At 68.3% G+C, this 17,913-nt stretch overlaps 8 protein-coding genes across 8 annotated transcripts in view; 5 read left to right on the top strand and 3 right to left on the bottom strand.

Moving 5' to 3' along the window:
* The window catches only part of CHLNCDRAFT_31552 (hypothetical protein), a 3,204-nt gene extending 2,336 nt beyond the window's left edge, over nt 1-868 (top strand). Inside the window, exons 6-8 of the mRNA XM_005847134.1 lie at nt 1-87; nt 267-433; nt 582-868. The gene's annotated coding sequence lies outside the window, so the exon portion shown is untranslated. The remainder of the gene's footprint in view (nt 88-266; nt 434-581) is intronic.
* A 583-nt stretch (nt 869-1,451) lies between these two features.
* On the bottom strand, nt 1,452-3,531 carry CHLNCDRAFT_31551 (hypothetical protein). The gene is made up of 6 exons (XM_005846925.1): nt 3,520-3,531; nt 3,061-3,131; nt 2,841-2,931; nt 2,505-2,591; nt 1,763-2,005; nt 1,452-1,589 (listed from the first exon to the last, which is right to left on the bottom strand). Exons 2-6 carry the CDS (start codon nt 3,117-3,119, stop codon nt 1,575-1,577), a joined length of 495 nt encoding a protein of 164 aa, XP_005846987.1. The 5' UTR covers nt 3,120-3,131; nt 3,520-3,531; the 3' UTR covers nt 1,452-1,574.
* Nucleotides 3,532-3,810: 279 nt separating this feature from the next.
* On the top strand, nt 3,811-5,185 carry CHLNCDRAFT_12715 (hypothetical protein; the record flags this gene model as incomplete). Its single annotated transcript, XM_005847133.1, has 6 exons — nt 3,811-3,912; nt 4,115-4,171; nt 4,304-4,381; nt 4,514-4,674; nt 4,864-5,005; nt 5,141-5,185. Coding segments are annotated over 6 exons (585 nt in total), but the record flags the coding sequence as incomplete, so codon positions are not given.
* A 488-nt stretch (nt 5,186-5,673) lies between these two features.
* On the bottom strand, nt 5,674-7,946 carry CHLNCDRAFT_52869 (hypothetical protein; the record flags this gene model as incomplete). Its single annotated transcript, XM_005846924.1, has 4 exons — nt 5,674-6,502; nt 6,742-7,080; nt 7,202-7,648; nt 7,864-7,946. 4 exons carry the CDS (start codon nt 7,944-7,946, stop codon nt 5,674-5,676), a joined length of 1,698 nt encoding a protein of 565 aa, XP_005846986.1.
* A 725-nt stretch (nt 7,947-8,671) lies between these two features.
* CHLNCDRAFT_134990 (hypothetical protein) lies at nt 8,672-11,944 on the top strand (the record flags this gene model as incomplete). The annotated part of the gene is made up of 11 exons (XM_005847132.1): nt 8,672-8,764; nt 8,873-9,264; nt 9,386-9,461; nt 9,662-9,905; nt 10,016-10,271; nt 10,397-10,545; nt 10,683-10,801; nt 10,932-11,062; nt 11,186-11,289; nt 11,462-11,706; nt 11,807-11,944. 11 exons carry the CDS (start codon nt 8,672-8,674, stop codon nt 11,942-11,944), a joined length of 1,947 nt encoding a protein of 648 aa, XP_005847194.1.
* Nucleotides 11,945-12,327: 383 nt separating this feature from the next.
* On the top strand, nt 12,328-15,812 carry CHLNCDRAFT_134989 (hypothetical protein; the record flags this gene model as incomplete). The annotated part of the gene is made up of 13 exons (XM_005847131.1): nt 12,328-12,450; nt 12,672-12,730; nt 12,850-12,949; nt 13,126-13,341; nt 13,518-13,679; nt 13,892-13,982; nt 14,129-14,203; nt 14,317-14,384; nt 14,572-14,624; nt 14,693-14,801; nt 15,013-15,141; nt 15,341-15,484; nt 15,627-15,812. The coding sequence occupies 13 exons, from the start codon at nt 12,328-12,330 to the stop codon at nt 15,810-15,812; spliced, it is 1,515 nt and encodes a 504-aa protein (XP_005847193.1).
* Nucleotides 15,813-15,979: 167 nt separating this feature from the next.
* On the top strand, nt 15,980-17,214 carry CHLNCDRAFT_134988 (hypothetical protein; the record flags this gene model as incomplete). The annotated part of the gene is made up of 5 exons (XM_005847130.1): nt 15,980-16,133; nt 16,292-16,372; nt 16,543-16,695; nt 16,816-16,991; nt 17,122-17,214. 5 exons carry the CDS (start codon nt 15,980-15,982, stop codon nt 17,212-17,214), a joined length of 657 nt encoding a protein of 218 aa, XP_005847192.1.
* Nucleotides 17,215-17,584: 370 nt separating this feature from the next.
* The window catches only part of CHLNCDRAFT_134987 (hypothetical protein), a gene marked incomplete at both ends in the record, with an annotated part of 4,537 nt that continues 4,208 nt past the window's right edge, over nt 17,585-17,913 (bottom strand). The window contains one exon of the mRNA XM_005846923.1: nt 17,585-17,877. Within this exon, the coding sequence (XP_005846985.1) occupies nt 17,585-17,877 (293 nt within the window). The remainder of the gene's footprint in view (nt 17,878-17,913) is intronic.

Here is a 17,913-nt window from a genome sequence, read left to right as displayed (position 1 = left end):
GCGCGCCGAGTTTGCCTTCAGCACTTTGAGTCGGACCCCAACATGAGCTTTGCGCTGCTGGAGGAGGACCCGGTCACAAAGAGGCCGGTGAGAGGGGGCGGCGGAGGCGGCGGTGGCGGCGGCGGCGGAAGCGGATGTGTGTGTGCGTGCATTGACCGGCACTTGTGCTGGCTGTGCCAGTGCTGGCTGTGCCAGTGCTGCGGTCTTGAGGATGCCCTGCCAGCCCCGCCACCCTGCCACTCTGCCCCCTCCTCTCCCCCCCTCAGGTACGCCGCCTCATCTCCAACCCCACCGTGCGCAAGGACTTTGCGGCGCTGCTGGCGGGGCAGTCGCCCGACCGCCGCAAGCTGGCGCAGCTGGTGGACCTGCTGGAGCGCATGATGCAGCTGGACCCCGACAAGCGCATCAGCCCCAAGGACGCGCTCAGGCACCCGTGAGTGGGAGGCAGGGCGGGGGCGCCCCGCTGGAGGCACTGCGCTGCACCGTGTGGTGGCCGCCGGCAATGCCTGGCTGGCTAGCGGGGAGCACTGCGCTCGGCCGGCCCGCCCCTGACCGTCGCTGTGTGCTCCTGCCAACCGCAGGTTCATCAAGGAGCCTCCCACCACCAAGTGAGCGGCGCTAGGCGGCCCAGGAGCGCTGGCGGGATGGCCACCCCGGTTGCCCCAGTAACTTGTTGGCTCTGTCAGCTTCTCCCACGCATGCTTCTCTTTCCCCTTCTCTTCCTCTCCCGGCAGCACACCAGCCCTATCCCTCTCCAAATCAACCTGCATGACTTTTTTCCTCCCCCCTTTTGCTCTGCTCTTCCCATGCTAGCCACGCCTTGCAGCCTGTAAGCCACTGCACTCCGCGCCGACGGGCAGGCCACCTCACCATCTCAACGCTCCCAAGTGCAAAACAGTTGCCAGCGCTTACGGCGCGGCCCCCCAACCACCGCCCCAGTCCAGCTGCACACACCGCGGCATGCCCCGCCTTTGCCACCTTCCCCCTGCACATAACCCTTGGTCACGTGGTGGTGTCGATGGTGTCGCCGGTGGGGCAACCAGGCGGTGCGGTCGACATGGCGGGCAGCAGGGTGCCGGGGCGCTGCACGAGCGGCGCTGCGGGGCCCAAGCTGCACTGGCCGCAGTCAGACCAGCAATCTGCGCCCTGTCTTGCGCCCTCTAGGAGGCCGCGTCCGAGGTTCAAGCCGAGATGGGCAGTCCTCCTGCCGTCACTCACGGCTGAGCATGCGTCGCTGTCGCAGCCCCTTCACCTTTAGACACTGTAGCCTGGGGGAGGCGGGCGCCTCACCTCACCCCTCTCTTTCATGCATTGCTCAATAGAATCATTCAATTCATGTGTCAATAGGTCATCCTAGGCCGGCCATCGGCTCCAACATACCCATGCACCCTCCCGCCCGCCCATGTGGGGTGCAAGTCAGAAATGCCAAATGAACCGAGCTTCTAAACTTTTATGAGCGTTCACGTTACACCTGGCATCCTAAACAGGCAACCGTGAGCGCTAAACAGGGCAAAGCAAAGGGGATGCTGAACATCCCGACTGCCGCCGCCGCGCCGCCATGGGGGTGGTCCCGCTCACAGCACGCCCTCCTGCAACAGGCAGTGGTAACATTGTCAAATTAAGAGAGACTGCTTAAGTGAGTAGACAGCAGAAAGCAAGAAAAACACAGGGAAAACAAGGGTACGAAAAAAGCCCCCAAAACAACCCGCTCGGGGGGCGGGCCCCCCGCTTTCCCCCGCGCCGCCCAGCCGCCCAGCCGCACCTTGAGGATGTCGTACGGGATGGCGGTGATGGTCTCCATGCGCACGTTCTCCAGCGTGAAGCCCTGGGTGCGGGGGCCCTTGGGCTGGCGCTTCATGGGCGGCGCGGGGGTGCCCGCCACCTTGGCCGCGTGCCGCGCCTCGTCGTTCTCCTTGCAGCGGCGCAGGAACTCCTCGTGGCAGCGGCTGGGGGTCACGTGCTCGATGCGCACATGGATGCGCTTCTTGATGTACCGCCCGTTCACCTGCGGGGAACCACATAGGGGAAGGAAGCGGCCCGGGCGGGGTGAGGCAGCAGCAGCAAAAGCGGAAGCAGACCAGGTGCACAGCTGGGGTGCTTGTGTGGTTGGCTGAGGCGGTTTGTGGCCCCTGCTGCGCGGCTGCCATGGTGCACTGCTGTGCTCCAGTGTGGGGGCAATGCGCCGAGGTGGCAAGCATCTCCCCTTTGCGTGATTCAGCTGAGCCCAGGCTGCATTGCTCCGTCCAGCCCAGCCCGCTGCTGGCTGCTCCGCCCCCTTGCTGCTGCCGCCCCGCGCTCCATTTGGGTGTGCCGCCATGCAAGCCAGCTGCGCTGGCGCCCTCCTTCTCCCATGCCACCAGCGGAGCTGCTGTCGCTGTCGCTGCCGCCAGGACGCCGCCAGCTAGCGCACATGCACCCTCTTCGCACATGCACCCCGGTCCTTGCCCACACATGCAGCCCGCTCCTCACCAACCCCAGCACCCCGGCGCCAGCGCCGCTCGCACCTGCTTCAGCAGCTCGACGCCAATGGCGCGCTTGGTCACGTTCCACACGCGGCCGGTCTTGCCGTGGTAGAACTTGTGGGGCATGCCCTGCACACAACACCACGCACATGCGCCGCCGGCTCAGCCAGGCAGCGGCGGCGGCAAGGCAGCAGCTAGTGTGCTGCGCTCGCGGCGCCACCCTCCCATGTCGCGCCGTACTCCACCGGTTCGGCTCCTCCAATCCACACGCCGTGCTGCCTGCTGAGCGGCCACCACGAGCCCACGCTGCAAGCCGCCAGCCGCCTCCTGCGCCGGGTGGTGCCCGCCTCCTGCGTGCCAGCCTCAGCTCCTGCGTACCTTGTGCACTGCGCTGTTGACCTTGATGTCCACATAGTCACCCAGCTTGTAATTTGTGAGGTAGGTGCTGAGGGGGATGAAGCCCTTCTGCCTGCGCCACAGCAACAGCGGGGGGCGGGGGGAGCCGCAGAAGTTGCTGACATCGCGCTGCTACCTCCTGCTGCAAAAGCTGCCCCACAAGCCAGCACAGCAGAGGCGGCACACGGAGTCGTCCTCGCACCTGAAGCCGCGAGAGAAAGAATCGCGCGTCCGCGCGCGATAACCCTGGCCGCCCGGCATTTCTGCTCGTTCCTGCAACCGGCAGCAGCAACAGCACCGATCAGTGGCTGCTGGAGCCTGGCAGGAGCGCACGAGTGCACTGCCTGGAGCGGCCGGGCGGCAGAAGGGGCGGCCGATGAGCTGAGCTGCGCGCTGAGCCGCTTGGCTGCGACCGTCTGCAGTTGTGCTGGCCCGGCCGTGTGCTGGCCGAGAGCGCCAATCAGCGGCTGCAAGGGTCTGGCATGGCGGGCGCCCGAAGTGCCGGCCCCCTGTGCCGCTGCACGCTGCTGCTAAAGCCTCCCCGCATCAATCCAGCCCGATTACGCTGTCTGGAGCCCCAAGCGGCTCGATGGGCCAGCCATGCAGGCTGAAGGGACGACGCCATGCAGGCGCAGCGCTGTGCAGCCGCGCTTAAACTCACCCTGGGCCGGCCACCAAGCTTGGAGAGAGGCCTGGGGGGGCGGGGAGGCGAGCTTTAGAGGGCCCCTGGGTCAGCAACGTGGCATGCGCGGGCCTCCATCTCGTGCACGGCCCTCATGAGACCCTCGTGCGGTGCGCAAACGATTGTACCTGGTGGATCTAATATCCAGCTTCGCTACGCCAGGTTTCCCCGCCCACCGGTGACCAGCAGCAGTCAGGCACAGATATGCAGGCGGGCAGCTGCGTGTGCAGCCGCAATGGCGGCGCTGCGCGGGTGTCCTTCCGCTCCGCCGCCAAACGGGCCAGCAGGGGAGCGCGGCTGGTGGTGCAGGCCAAGGTGGACCTGCAGGGCGCGCCGCGCGTCATCCGCGGCAAGTGCTTTGTGACCAAGGACGTGAGTGCTGGGGCTGGGTGGAGCCGCCCATGCCCGCCACATCCCTCCTGGGGTGCTGGGGTGGGCACAGCAGTGCAGAAGGTGCTGCGCGGGCAGCCGGTGGCGGGCGGGACTCGGCGGGACTCGGGGCGGGACTCGGCAGCACAGCGGCGGCTTTGTGTGAGCTGATTCTGTGCGTGCGGCGCTTGCCCTGCGCCCGCAGAACATCGACACCGATCAGATCATCCCTGCAGAGTACCTGACGCTTGTGCCGTCCAAGGTGTGGCCGCGGCGGGCCGGCAGGCGCCGTGCTGAGCAGCATCACTGGGGGCCCCCAGCCTGCCACACCAGGCACCTTGACCAGCAAGCACTGCACCGCAACCCGTCCCTGCCTGCCTCCCCGCGCCTGCAGCCTGACGAGTACGAGAAGCTGGGCAGCTACGCGCTGTGCGGCCTGCCAGACGAGGAGTACCCCACACGCTACGTCGAGGTGCGGCGCTGGCGGCAGCCTGCGGGGCGCATGCGTGCCTGCCTGCGTTTGTGCGACTGACACTCTGCCGGGCGCTGGGCTGCTTGCGCCACCGCACACACACACACGGGCAGTGGCACACCACACCCGCAGGTGGACAGCATGAAGACCGAGTACCCTGTCATCATCGGGGGCCAGAATTTTGGGTGCGGGTCGTCGAGGGAGCACGCGCCGGTGGCACTGGGCGCCAGCGGCGCCACCGTGGTGGTGGCGGAGTCGTACGCCCGCATCTTCTTCCGCAACTGCGTCTCCACGTGAGCCGCCGCCGCCTGCATGCGCTGGGCTGCGCGGCTGCGCGGCTGCCTGTGTCTGCACAGCTTCTGCTGGGTGCCGGGATGCCATGTGGAGCCGAGGGCTGGGACAGCAGGTGTGCAGGTGGCTGGGCAGAGTGCTCAGCCTCCTGCCGCTCGCCCCCACCCCCCACGCACGCCTCCCCCCCGCAGCGGCGAGCTGTACCCTGTTGAGACTGATGCGCGGCTCTGCGATGAGCTGGAGACGGGTCGGGAGGTGGAGGTGGACATGGTGGCGGATGTGCTCACAGACCTGGCCACCGGCAAGAAGTACTCGCTCAAGCCGCTGGGAGACGTGAGCCTGGCGGTGGCGGCGGCGGTGGTGTGTGGGGCAGCTGTGCATGGACTGGCGCAAGTTGATTAGTGCAGGAGGGCGGGCAGGGGTTGGTCAGCGCGCGACCGCTGCCTTGGTGGTGCGGCTGCCCTGCAGGCGGGGCCAGTGATTGATGCTGGCGGCATCTTTGAGTATGCGAGGTGGGTGGCGGCATGTGATGTGAGAGAAGGCAGGAGAGACTGGCAGCTGCTTGCCCCGCGCTGCTGCCCCATGATGGCATGCAGACCCCCTGCCTGCCCCTGCCTCCCTGCCTGCAGGCAATCGGGGATGATCAAAGCCAAGGCGACGGCATGAGGCGGCGCCGGCGCCACCTGGCACCACTTACAGCAGCAGCAGCAGCAACAGACATCACCCGCGGGTATGTGTTGCGATTTCATGTACTCTCCTCCTTGCCAATCGCTTGCTGTCCTACTCAGCAGCAGTAACCTTTACCGTCCAGCCTGGCCTGAGAGCTTGGCAACGGCATACAAGCGCCTGGGGAAGCGGCCAGCAAGGGCTCACTGGGCATTAAACATGAGGGAAGCATCAGGAAGAAGGCATGCGGTCACGTATGCATCACGTTGCACTTGCAGATCCTGGCTGCCTTGGCACAGCAAGTTGTGGGGCACACAGCAGTCGGGGATGCATGCCTAGAGAGCCGCTGACGCCGCCTGGCTGTTGCTCGAGGAGTCCGCCTGCTGCTGCAGCGCTGCCTGCACCAGGCGTGCCTGTCGCCCGCCCGGCTGGCGCAGCGCGGCCAGCAGCAGGGTCGCGACGCTGGCGGGCACCGATTGGCCCGCGGGCTGCTGCCGGGTGAGCAGGCGCTCCAGCTGCGCCAGGCGGCAGCAGTCGTGCTGGTGCTGCACCTCCCAGTGCTTCAGCTGGCAGGCCGGCCCGCAGTAGTGCACTGAGCGGCAGCCGCTGCAGCGCTTGAGCACGGCCACAAAGGCGCTGGCGCCGCACCCCGCGCACAGCGGCTCCTCGGGGCCGGCAGGCGCGGCGGCCTGGCGGCCCGCGCTGCTGCTGCTGCTGCTGTTGCCTGGGGGCCCCTCCTGCGACTCCTCCCCGGCTGAGGCATGGCCCTGCGCAGCCGCGGCGTGGCTCCCACCATTGGCCAGCGGCGCAGCAAACCCGGGCGGCTCCTCTTCTTCCTCGGCTGGTGCACCGTCGCCGGCTGGGGCGGGCCGGACCAGGTGCCTGGGCCACGCATAGCGGATCTTGAGCGGCTTGGAGTCACAGAGCTCGGGCACATGGGTGGCGCCCTGCGGTGAAACGACAGGCTCAGCCCAGGAGGCTGCATCAGCGGCAGGCAGCCGACAGGCAGCCGGACAGCACGGCCCAGCCGCCCACCGCCTTGCCTGCAGCGCATCGTGCACAGCCTGCGCCTCTGCTGCCGACCCCAGCTCCACGACAGCAAAGTAGTACGGGTTCTGGTAGCCGGGTGCAGTGAACAGGCGCGCACGCATCACGGTGCCATAACTGCAGCGGGGCAGGGCAGGGCACTGGTTGTGGGTGGCGCACCGTTGGGCGAGCACGGCCTGCAGCTAGTCGGCGGCTGCTGGGACCTGAAGGCTGCAGCAGGGCAGGTGGGGTGGCGGCACACTCAGCCGCCCACCACTTGCCTGCCAAGAAGGGCCTGCAGGCTGCCTGCCGTCGCGGTGCTGGCCATGTTGCCCAGCCACAGCAGGCGGCTGGGGGGTCCGTCGCACACAAAACACTTCTTCACTTCCCGCACCCCCCCTCGCAGCGCCGCGGTGCTGCCGTCCTCGCACTGCACCTGCAGAGCTGCTGCCGAGGCGTGGGCGGCTGAGGCGCATCCGCCGTCCCGCTGCCGCCGCTGCTCCTTGCGCTGCTGCCACTTGAGCAGGGGCTTCAGGCTGCGCTTGGACTGCTTCACCATCAGCAGCATGTCGTGCCCCGTCAGCTCGTAAATCATGCGCCCATCCAGCTCCTCCAGCGCCACCTCGGCGCCGCTGGCCGGCAGCTCCACAAACGCAAACTGCACGCCCCTGCCTCCCGGCGCGGGCTGCAGGTGCACGCTCGACACCTCGCCAAAGCTGCGGGGTGCCAAGCAAGAAGGGAAACCAATGCACCATAGGTATAAACAATTCTCGAGCATGCATGCATGAGGCCGCACACACGTACAGCCGCTGCGCTTGGACAACAGCGGCGGCTCACCACTCGAAGGCTCTGCGCACGCTCAGGCGCGTGGCGCTGCTGTGCAGGTTGCCCACCCACAGCTCCACAAGCGGGTCCTCCTCATCCCTCGCCTCCTCCTCAGCCACCCAGCCCCCGCCAACCGTTCGTCGCATGGCGGTCGGTGCCGGAGCCGACGCCGGCGCTTGCCCCTCGTCTTCCGCGTCCGCCCAGGCGGCGTGCTGCTGCCCCGAGTCTTGGCGCCAGGGCTGCTGCTGCTGCTGCGGCGGCGGCGGCGGCGGTTGCTGCTGCGGGCGCTCATCCCACAACCGGATCTTCAGCTCGGTATGCGTCAGGTTGGGCAGGTGCAGGTGGTTGAGGCTGTGCATGGCTGCCAGCGCCGAGTGCGGCTGGGCAAAGGTGACTAGGGCCCAGCGGTCGGGGCCGGTGGGCGCTTGCCGCAGCTGAATGTTCAGCACCTCGCCAAACCTGTGCGAGGAGTAGGAAAAAGAAAGAAAGAGGCAGCTTGGTAGGTGCCGCGGATCGCAGCGGCACGGCGGCGGGCGTGTGGCGCAGCACAGGAGCAGCGGCGCGCGCAGGCTCTGTGCATCAACTGGGTGCATCGACTGGGTGTGCTGGCCAATGCGTTTACAACAGGGGAGACAGGGAGCACATGCCGTGTTCACGCTGGTGTGGGTTTGTACCTGTTCAGCGTCGCTAAAAACACCCCTTCATCAATGTCCTGCCGCAGGCTGCCCACCCACAGGCAACGGGAGGTCTGCTGCATAGTCTGGGGTCACTGCTTGCTCCCGAATGTCGGCTCCTACTGGCCGTGGCCCTGCGTCTGAAAGCCGGGCCACGAGGGATCCAAACAACCTGTAGTTCTTCGTGCAATTTTGGTGAGCTGCCACGTCATCCGAAACACACTCACCGCCAGTGTTTCTGACTGGCGAAATCGCCAAATGCTGGCGAAATCGGGCAAAAACGCTCTGCCTGGCGATTGGCCGAAGCCATCGAGAGCTGGCGAAATGAGGGCAGGCGGCAGGGCATGGTCGCCAGCCCGTCGCCATCCCCCATGACTGGCATCGCCAATATATTGAGGGAAAATGGCCAAATTTCCTCAGGAACTTCATTCCATAGTGTTAAAAAAGCGCCAGCTTTCTGGGGGCTTCGCCCCCAGTCCCCCATAAAGGGAGGCAAGTGCCGACAAAGCAACGGCGGCACCGCATGCGTCCGCTGCGCCGCGCCAGGCGCAAGGGTGGTTCCCCCGCATTTCGCCAACCCCCACTGTGCCATCGCCAGTTGATTGGCGAAATTTGGATGCGACAGCGGTCCTCATCGCCAGCCCATCGCCAACGCTGCCACGAGGGCCAGAAACACTGCTCACCGCTCTCTAAATTGATCTCAATTGCGCTTGCTGACTCTATTATTCGCATCGGCAGCCTCTTCAGTGCGCCTGCTTCTCCCGCTTCCTTCGCTCTCCACGGCCTCCTCTCTCCTCCCTCCCAGAAAATGAAGGGGAATGCCGCATTGGTTACGGGTGCAGCCTCGGGGATCGGGCGAGACCTGGCACTCGCACTGGCTCAGCGCGGGGTGGCGGTGACGGTGAGCCGCGCCCGCCCGGCGGCCGCGTGACACACCGCCAGACTTCCTGCTGCCACCCAGCCTGCCATGCGATTAAGTCGCCGGCATTTGGCGCGCATGCACGTGCAGGTGGCAGACATCGACGCGGCAGGGGCGGAGGCGGTGGCCCAGGAGATCACGCGGCAGGGCGGCGCGGCGCTGGCGGTGCGCTGCGACGTGGCGGATGTGCGGGAGCAGCGCGACGCCTTCCAGCAGCATTGCCGCCGCTTCAACCGCCTGGACTATGCCCTGCTCAACGCGGGCATAGGGGAGCAGGGAGACATGGTGTTTGGCAAGGACGGCGCCTGGCAGGCCACGCTGGATGTGGACCTGAGGGGGGTCATCCAGGGGGTGGGGCTGGCGGCGCGGGCCATGCTGACGGGCGACCCAGATGGCAACGGCGGCGGCAGCGGCGGCAGCAGCAAAGGAGGCGTCATCATGATCACTGCCTCAGCAGGCGGAGTGTACCCCATGCCTCTCAGGTGCGGCGCCATGCCGCACGCCTGTGCGGAAATGGCGGTGCTGCTGGCGCCGAGCCGTGCCCCTCCACATGCTGCACCCCCTGACACCGCCATGCCTGCCGCCTGCCTGCCGAGCCTGCAGCCCGGTGTACGCTGCGGCCAAGGCGGGCTGCGTGCAGCTGACACGCTCGCTGGCGCCGCGCCTGATCAAGAAGGGCGTCCGCATCTGCGCGCTGTGCCCCCAGGCAGGCTTGCGGACGCGGGCCGGCACACGGCGTGGCCGCAGCAGCCTGGCGTGTGCCGGCTGGCCGGCCGGCCGGCAACCGCGGGCCGCTGGAGCGCTGCCTGTGCCGCGTGAGGGTGCATATACGTTGCCTGTGCCGGGCACTCCTGACAGCCCATGCCGCCCCCTCTGCAGTTCACAGACACGGCGCTGGTGCGGGGCATGCAGCAGGATGCGGCGCTGGCTGCGGAGGTGATGCGGGACACCCAGGGCCGGCTGCTGAGCGTGGACAAGGTGACCCAGGCCGGCCTGGCGCTGCTGGCAGACGGCTCCAAGGTCGGCACGTGCCTGGTGGTGCTGGTGGATGGCAACTGGGTGGAGCCGCAGCGCACGCGCTTCAAGTCAGGCGAGCCCGCTGTGCGCGCTGTGGTGGTTGTTGGTGCTGCTGCCGGCTGTTGCTGGTGCTGCTATGCTGCATCCTCGACACTGCTGCTGGTCAAGGCGCCGAGCCTCGTCAGCCCCCCTCCCCTGCACCGCATGCTGCTGCAGTGGAGATGCCCTCCAGCGCAGCGGCGGCGCGTGTGGACCCCGCGCTCCGCGCCTGGGCCACCGCCGGCGGCGCCGCCCCCGGCCTGCCGACCGCCGCCACGCGCGTGGTGGAGGTGTACCGCCTCTCCTCAGACTTCCGTGCCGCAACCCGCATCGTGCGCCGCCCGCTGCCGGCGCAGCTGCCGCCTGGGGCGGTGCTGGTCAGGAGGCTGTATGCCGGCATCAACGCCAGCGACGTCAACTTCTCTGCCGGCAGGTGGGGCGGCGCCGGGGCTGTGCAGGGCCGGCGGGTCGCACGGCCGCGGCATCGGCCAGCAGCATCTCTGGACAGGGCGCTGGCGCCGTCTTCCACACGCTTGCTCCTTCATGCGCTATCTGCAGGTACTTTGGGAGCACAGCGGCGGCGGAGAAGAAGCTGCCGTTTGAGGCTGGGTTTGAGGCGGTGGGCGTGGTGGCGGCGGCGGCGCCCGACGTGCAGGGCATTGCCGTGGGCCAGCCGGTGTGCACAATGACCTATGGCGGCTTTGCTGGTGAGCCACCAGCGTGATGGTGTTGGTGGAGCAAGTGTGTGCTGCGGCCGGGCATCACTACGGATGTGATCAGGATGAACATCAGATGTACACGCACCATGCCGCCCGCCGCCTGCGCGCCTACCCCTGCCATGCAGAGTGGGCGGTGGTGGGCGCCCGCCACGTGTTCCCGGTGCCGGAGGCCTCCCCCGAGATGGCTGCCCTCATGACCAGCGGCCTCACAGCCAGCATAGCCCTGGAGCAGGCGGGGGGGCTGGTGAGAGCGGTTCGACAGCCATGCGGCCGGCCATATCTCAGCCTGTGTGTTTCCGTCGTCCGCAGCATGCTCCTCAGTCAATGCACGTCCGCCCACCAGCTGTGCGCCCCCATGCGTGGCCTCCCTGCAGCGCAAGGCGCAAACGGTGCTTGTGACGGCGGCCGCGGGGGGCACCGGACAGATCGCCGTGCAGCTGGCGGTGATGGCCGGCTGCCACGTCATCGGCACCTGCAGCGGCGGCGACAAGGAGGTGCTCCTGCGGTGAGCGGCTGTCGATCGGCCAGGGCCGGCCAGCAGCCCCCTGCACAGCCTGGCTGCAAGCAGCGGACAGAAGGCGCGCCGCCCGCACCCTCGGCCCACCCCTGTGCTGCCTCCCTGCCGCAGCTCTCTGGGCTGCCACCGGGTGGTCAACTACCGGCTGGGTGGAGGGCTGAAGGAGGTGCTGAAGCGGGAGTACCCTCAGGGAGTGGACCTGGTGTGGGAGTCGGGTGCGGCGTTCCGCCCTGCGTCCCGCACTCGCACCCGGCCTGCACCTTGTCTGCGCCCCCGCCTCTTGCCTGCTGCCCTGGCCCGGTGGCCGCCGCCGCGGGACAGCCGCCTGCCGCGTCTGCAGCACGGCGCCGTGGCCTGGCGCCCACAGGCCTGCCCGCCGTGCTGCAGTTGGCGGCGAGATGTTTGACGCGTGCGTGGATGCCCTGGCGCCGCGGGGCCGCCTGCTGACCATCGGGCACATGAGCCAGTACGCCGACGGCTGGGCCAAGCGCCCGTACCCGGGCCTGGCCGAGAAGCTGCTGTGGAAGAGCGCCACCCTGCAGGGCTTCTTCCTGCTGCACTACGCCTCCCACTGGCGCCGCCACCTCAAGAAGCTGGCGGGGCTGTTCCAGGGGGGGCAGCTGCGCGTGCAGGTGGGGCCTGCCAGCACCATTGCCTCAGGATCGGATGGCATGGCGCCCGCATCTGGAGCTCCACGCCGCGGTGCTGCCTGTGTGTGCCACCGTGCCGCAGATGGACCCCAAGCGCTTCATCGGGCTGGAGGCGGTGCCCGATGCGGTGGAATGGTTGCAGACGGGGCGTTCGGTGGGCAAGGTGTACGTGCAGATTGCGCCGCAGCTGCCGACGGCGGCGGCCAGGCCTCGGCTGTGAGCGACAGCGTGGAGCACCCAGGTGGCGGCGCTGGCGCCGCGGCGGGCCAGTTTTTTCGCCCGTCCTTTTGACCTCGCTCCACATGAACACTGGCTGCTTGTGACGCCTATGCCTCTGTTTCTGAGCTCTGGGGGAGGCTCTCAGGGCGAGAAATGCTGCTGCTTGTTGCAACATGTTGCCGCCGCCATGCGCATGCGCCCCATGAGGTAACCCCGTGGCAAGACGTCCGAGAGGGATTGAGCAAACTTTCGCCGATTCAACCGTGTTACCTGCGCCATTCCCAGCTCATTTGCGGCGCTGCAGCTGGACAGTCACCCTGGAAGAGGCGCCTAGCACCGCGCCCGGCCCACCCACACCACAGAGCACTGCTGCTGCGGCTAGCCATGGACGCGGAGGATGGCGGGGTGGCCAATGGGCCGGCCAAAGGCACGCAGCAAGACATTGAGGCGGGCGCTGCGGCAACAGAGAAGGGCAGCGTGAAGCCTGACAAGGAGGAGCTGCTGCAGGTCTGCAGCAGCCGATTGTATGGCTCCACCAGCAGCGCCCGGGACTAGCTATTGTTGCAGTTTGCTGCGGCGGCGCCGCCGCCGCTGTGTGCGTTGTTCCCGCACCTGCGGCACCAGCTGTGAGCCCAGCGGTGGCTGAGAAGTTGCGGGGATGACAGCGGTACCCCAAGGCGCCTCCTTCGACCCGCCCCCGCATCCCTGTCCGCTGCCACGCTGTGCAGGAGCTGGCTCAGGATGCCGAGGTGTTTGCGCAGTCAAACGCCTGGCGGGCGGGCACAGAGTGAGCTTCCCCAGCCCGCCGCCGCCGCGTGCCTTGCTCCCGTCCGGGCAGCCAGGCACGGCGCTCTCGCCCCCAGCCACGGCGCTGTCGCCCACCCCACCCGCCCCTGATCCCCGCAGGGACGGCAAGGCCACCCGCCGCGCCAACTCCATGCTCGACTCGGTCTCCAGGCTGCAAGCCATGGATGCAGGCGGCATGTCGTTTGTGCGCCTCAAGCGGGTGGGTGCGCCCGCAGCCTGGGGCTTGCGAGAGCGGGCAGGACGGCCGCTGCCGGTGTGGCCCCAGCGGAGAGGCATGCGCCAGCCCGGGGTGGCGCCGCCTCGGGCGCACAACCCGCCCGCTCCGCGCCTCCTCTCACCTGCCCTTGCTCTCTCCTGCCGCCGCCGCCGCCGCAGGTCATCCACGTGACGCTGCAGTGGGAGAGCCTGACCTACACGGTGCTTGTGGGGCGGCGCAAGAAGCGGGCCACCAAGACGGTGCTGGACGGCGTCAGCGGCCATCTGGCGCCCGGCCGCCTGCTGGCTGTCATGGGGCTCACCGGCAGCGGCAAGACCAGCCTGCTGAACGCGCTGGCGGGGCGGCTGCCGCGCGGCGGCAAGCTGGAGGGGGAGGTGCGGCGGGCGCTGCGCCGTGCCGCGCTGCGGCTTGCCATGCCCATGGGAAGGCGCGCTCGGAGCGTCGTCGGCGCCAGCTGGCCGTGCAGCCCAGCGCACCAATTGCCGGGCCAGGCCACGAGGCTGAGCCCTTGCCTCCCTCCCTCCGCCGCCGCCGCCTGCCCTGCGCGCAGGTGCTGGTCAACAGCCAGCCCCGCCTGCGCGGCTTCCGCAGCATCGCGGCCTACGTTCTTCAAGACGACGTGCTGTTCCCCACGCTGACTGTGCGGGAGACGTTTGAGTTTGCGGCCAACATCCGCCTGCCCGCCGCCATCACCAAGCAGACGCGCACGCAGGTGCGGGGCCCGGGGGCGGGGCGCCGTCAGGGCGGGCCGCGCCTGTGTGCGTACGTGTGCGGCACGTGTGTGCACCACATGCCGCATTGACCCCATGCATGGGACGGACAGGGCGCCAGCCCTCCTGCTCTGCCCACTGCTGCACCCCGTCCTCCCACCGCCTGTGCCCACCCACGCACCACCGCCGCCCCCCCTCTGCCGGTGTGCCGCAGCTGGTGGACGACATCATCAGCGAGCTGGCGCTGGGCAAGGCGGCGGGCACGTACATTGGAAGCGCGTTCATGCGGGGCGTGTCGGGCGGGGGTGAGCGCGCAGGGGTGGAGGCGGCCGCCGCTGCCGTGCCTGCCTGCATGCCTGCCGGTGGCAGCAGCGCCACGCGAGAGGGCACGCCGGGCTTTTCTGGCTGACCCTGGCCGGCCCCGCCCCGCCCCGCCGCACCCGCTCTGCAGAGCGCAAGCGGTGCAACATTGGCGTGGAGCTGCTGTCCAACCCGTCCCTCATCTTCCTGGATGAACCAACCAGTGGTGAACTCTTGCAAACCTCGCCTCGGGTGCTGAGCGGGCGGGCCTTGGGCTGGCCTAGGGCGCCGTTGTGTGGCCCCCGCTGATGCGTGCGCTGCCCGGCCGCCTGCCTGCAGGGCTGGATGCCTTCCAGGCGCAGAATGTGATGGAGGCGCTGTGGACGCTGGCAGGCAACGGCCGCACGGTGAGTTACTGTACCGCATTGTACCGCACTGGCACCGCAGCGACGACTGTGGCGGTGGCTGCCGCCGCAGGAGCAGTCGTGTGTATGGGGGGGACCTCTGCCTGCTGATCCAGCTTGGCTATTGTGTGTGTTGTGCCTGGGCGCAGGTGGCGTGCACCATCCACCAGCCCCGCTCATCCATCTACAGGCGAGGAGCCTGGCAAGGGGGATCAGGCCCTGGGCGCTCAGGAGGCTGCGCACGTGTGCCTTGCCGTGTGCGCTCTGCCGCTCACTGGCCCATGCGCGAGCTGCCGCCCTCCTGCCCGCAGGATGTTTGACCAGCTGCTGCTGCTGTCGGAGGGGCGGGTGATGTTCTTTGGGCCCGCCGCCGAAGCGGTCGACTACCTGGCACAGGCGGGGTTCAAGTGCCCGGCACAGGTGGGGGGGGGGGTGGCGGGGAGGGGTGGGCCTGGGCCGCCCCGGGGAGTGGGGCCTGGCTGGGTGCGTGGTGGTTGCACCCGGAAGCCCAGGAGGCACCGCGTGCCTGCCGCTGGGCGTGTGCCTGCTGGACGGCCTGCTCCCCTCCCGCGTGCCACGCACCCAGCACGCACACGCACACTGCACACACACACCACACCCGCCCCCGCAGTTCAACCCCGCCGACTTCTTCATGGATGTCACCAGCATGGACTACCGCACGCCCGACAGCGAGGCGCTGACGCGGCGCCGCATCCAGCTCCTGGGAGACCTGTACCAGCGGCAGGGGGCGGCCACCGCGGTGCGATGGCCGCCGGGGCGCGGCCGGGTGGTGGCTGGGCGCCGGGGGTGGCGGCCTGCATGCACCAAATGGTCGGCGGTTGCCGGTGCCACTTGCAGCCTGACCTGATCTTGCTTCCAGCTGAGGTCGCATCGGCCCGCCCTCCCGCTGGCTGACCCGCCTCCCTGCCCTGCCCCCTGCCTGCTTGGACATCACGCAGGCGCACGTGGAGGTGGGCGAGAGCAGCAAGCGCGACATGCTGCAGGCCAACAAGGACGAGCAGTTCGCCAACAACGTGTTGACAGAGTTCCAGCTGCTGCTGGGGCGCGCGTGGAGGAATGCCAGCCGCAACAAACCCGTGCTGGTGGGCGGCGCGCTGGGTGGTCTGGCCTGCACGTCCCCGCCTGCCTGGCAGCCCTTCCGACGCAGCACCACAGGCTTTCAGCCAAATGGCTAACTTTGCCTCGCGCTAAGGCTGGCGCCCCCTTGCTGCCCCCGCCCCTCAGATTGTGACGCTGGCCCAGACCGTGCTGATCGGCTTCCTGCTGGCCTGGCTCTACTCAAACATGAGCCAGACGTCTCCCGGGGCCATCGCGGACGAGACGGGCATCCTGTTCTTCGTCACCATCTTCACAGGCAGGCGCAGGGGCAAGGGGGAAAGGGAGTGGAGGGATGGGGAGGGGCGAGTGTAGCAGGGAGGGCGGCACCAGCTGGCTGTGTGCTCGCTAGGAAGGGCTCGCAGGGCTGCTGCGGTCGAGCGCGCGCGCCCATGCCTTCGCTGCTGTGCACCGAGCCCCTCCCCTGGGTCGACTCGCCCTCCTGCTCCCCCTTCCCTGCCACCGCGCCGCCGTGTGCAGCCATGGGCGCCATGTTTGGCGCCCTCACCACCTTCTCCAGCGAGGCGGGCATCATCCAGCGGGAGCGCTCCTCCAAGTCGTACCACGTCCTCCCCTACTACCTGGCGCGCTTCATATGCGACATGCCGCTGCGCGTGGGCCAGGGTCTGCTGTTTGGTGCGTGCGTGGCCCGCTGCCGCCCGGCTGCGCTGCCTGGAGCCGGCCGGCATGCGGGGCCTGCCGACCAGGGGCGCGTGCACGGGAGGGGGGAGCTTCTTTTGTTTTTAGCGCTGCGTCCCACCTGCTGGCCTGGCGCTGCACCCTCCTCAACGCAGGCTCGATACTGTACTGGATTGTGGGGCTGAACCCCAGCGCCAAGGCCTTCTTCATCTTCTGCGCCCTGACCATCTGCGAGGGTGAGCGGGGCGGCCAGCGCGCGGCGCAGTTGCTTGTTGCACCATCTGGCCTCTGCTGCTGCTGCTGCTCACCTGCTCACGGCTGGGGCTGGCGGTCAGCACACAGCACCGAGGCCGTGCGCTCCCAGCTGTCGGCGGCCGCCACTCAGTGCCGACCCCCGCGCGTGCAGGCCTGGCGGCACAGGGCCTGGGCGTTGCCATCAGCGCGGCGGCGAAGAACGAGAAGGTGGCCATCGCGCTTGCGCCCATGATCACCGTCATACTGATGCTGTTTGGCGGCTTCTACGTCAACACGCAGACCATCCCGCCCGTGCTGAGCTGGAGTGAGTGGGGCGCCGTGCACGCTGGGCCCGCATGGAGGCACATACCATGGCCCGCCCTTGTGCCGCTGCATCCTCCTGAGCCGGGCTTTCCCTTTCCCCCGCGCTGCGCCCCGCCTGCAGTCCGCTACATTTCGCACCTGTACTGGGCCTTCATGGGCTTTGCCATCAACGACTTTGCGGGGCGCACCGGGTGGGAGACCAACGGCATCCCCATCACCGGCGACCAGATCCTGACGCAGCTGGACTTTGACGGCAACCACCTGTGGCAGGCCTTCATGGGCCTGCTGCTCCTCGTGGTGGGGCCCTGCCTGCTGCTGCTGCTGGTGCTGCTGGTGGTAGTGGTGGTGTCGTTGTCGCTGTCGCTGCAGTGCTGCTGCCTCCGTGGCCTCCATCCGCCGGCCCGCTCCCGCCCCGTCCGCCCTGCAGTTCGGCTTCAACGTGCTGGGCTACCTGCTGCTGCGCTTCACCAAGCCCCGCTACCTGCCCCTGGCCAACTCGCCCGCCAAGAAGGTGGCCTGAGGCCCGCGCCGCCGCTCCTCTGCCGCATGTCGTCGGCGCGCCTGCTCACCACCCTTCATCACTGTATGACATGATCACTTCCTCACGACAACGTATGGGCGCCCACTGGGCTCCCCATGAGCGCCAAGCAGCGCTCGTGCACCGACAGCCCTGCCAGGAAGCTATGCGCTCTCCTGAATCTATTCGATGATTTGATGATTTCATTCAAGTTCCATTTTGCCATGTATTTCTCATGGATGTTTCGCCTCTTTACCCATGTACTGGCACACCACTGCCCCTCTCGTTTGTTGGTTGTAACTGAACTGTGGCCGATGCTGAGGTGGGAGGGTGTTCTGTACAACTCTTGGGCGTGTTTGCCATGCCGGTCTCTTCACTGGCAGGGGGCCGCCGGGTTGCAGCGCCCCAGGTGGGCGAGCGCCAGGCGCAGGTGGCCGTAGGGGATGTCGGCAAAGCGCTCCTCCTTCAGCTGGCGCAGCGTGTGCCCTGAGGCCACCAGCTGCTGCAAAACGTCCACCAGCTCGCCGCCGCCCTTGGCCTCGGGGCCTGGCGCAGCACCAGAGCCAGCCCCGCTGCTGCTGTCAGCTGCCTCCTCCTCCTCCCCGGGCACCGCAGCCTGGTGTGCATCTGCGCGGTCCGTCGGACCGCGCAGCTGCCGCTGCCAGGCTGCCAGGCGAGCAGGGCGGCTGCCGCTTGCCGCCC

The sequence above is a fragment of the Chlorella variabilis genome, assembly GCF_000147415.1.
Source record: "Chlorella variabilis unplaced genomic scaffold CHLNCscaffold_12, whole genome shotgun sequence".
In the NCBI taxonomy this organism is placed as follows: Eukaryota; Viridiplantae; Chlorophyta; class Trebouxiophyceae; order Chlorellales; family Chlorellaceae; genus Chlorella; species Chlorella variabilis.
The sequence above is the reverse complement of the archived record's forward strand: the minus strand, read 5'-3'. Positions and strand labels throughout refer to the sequence as shown.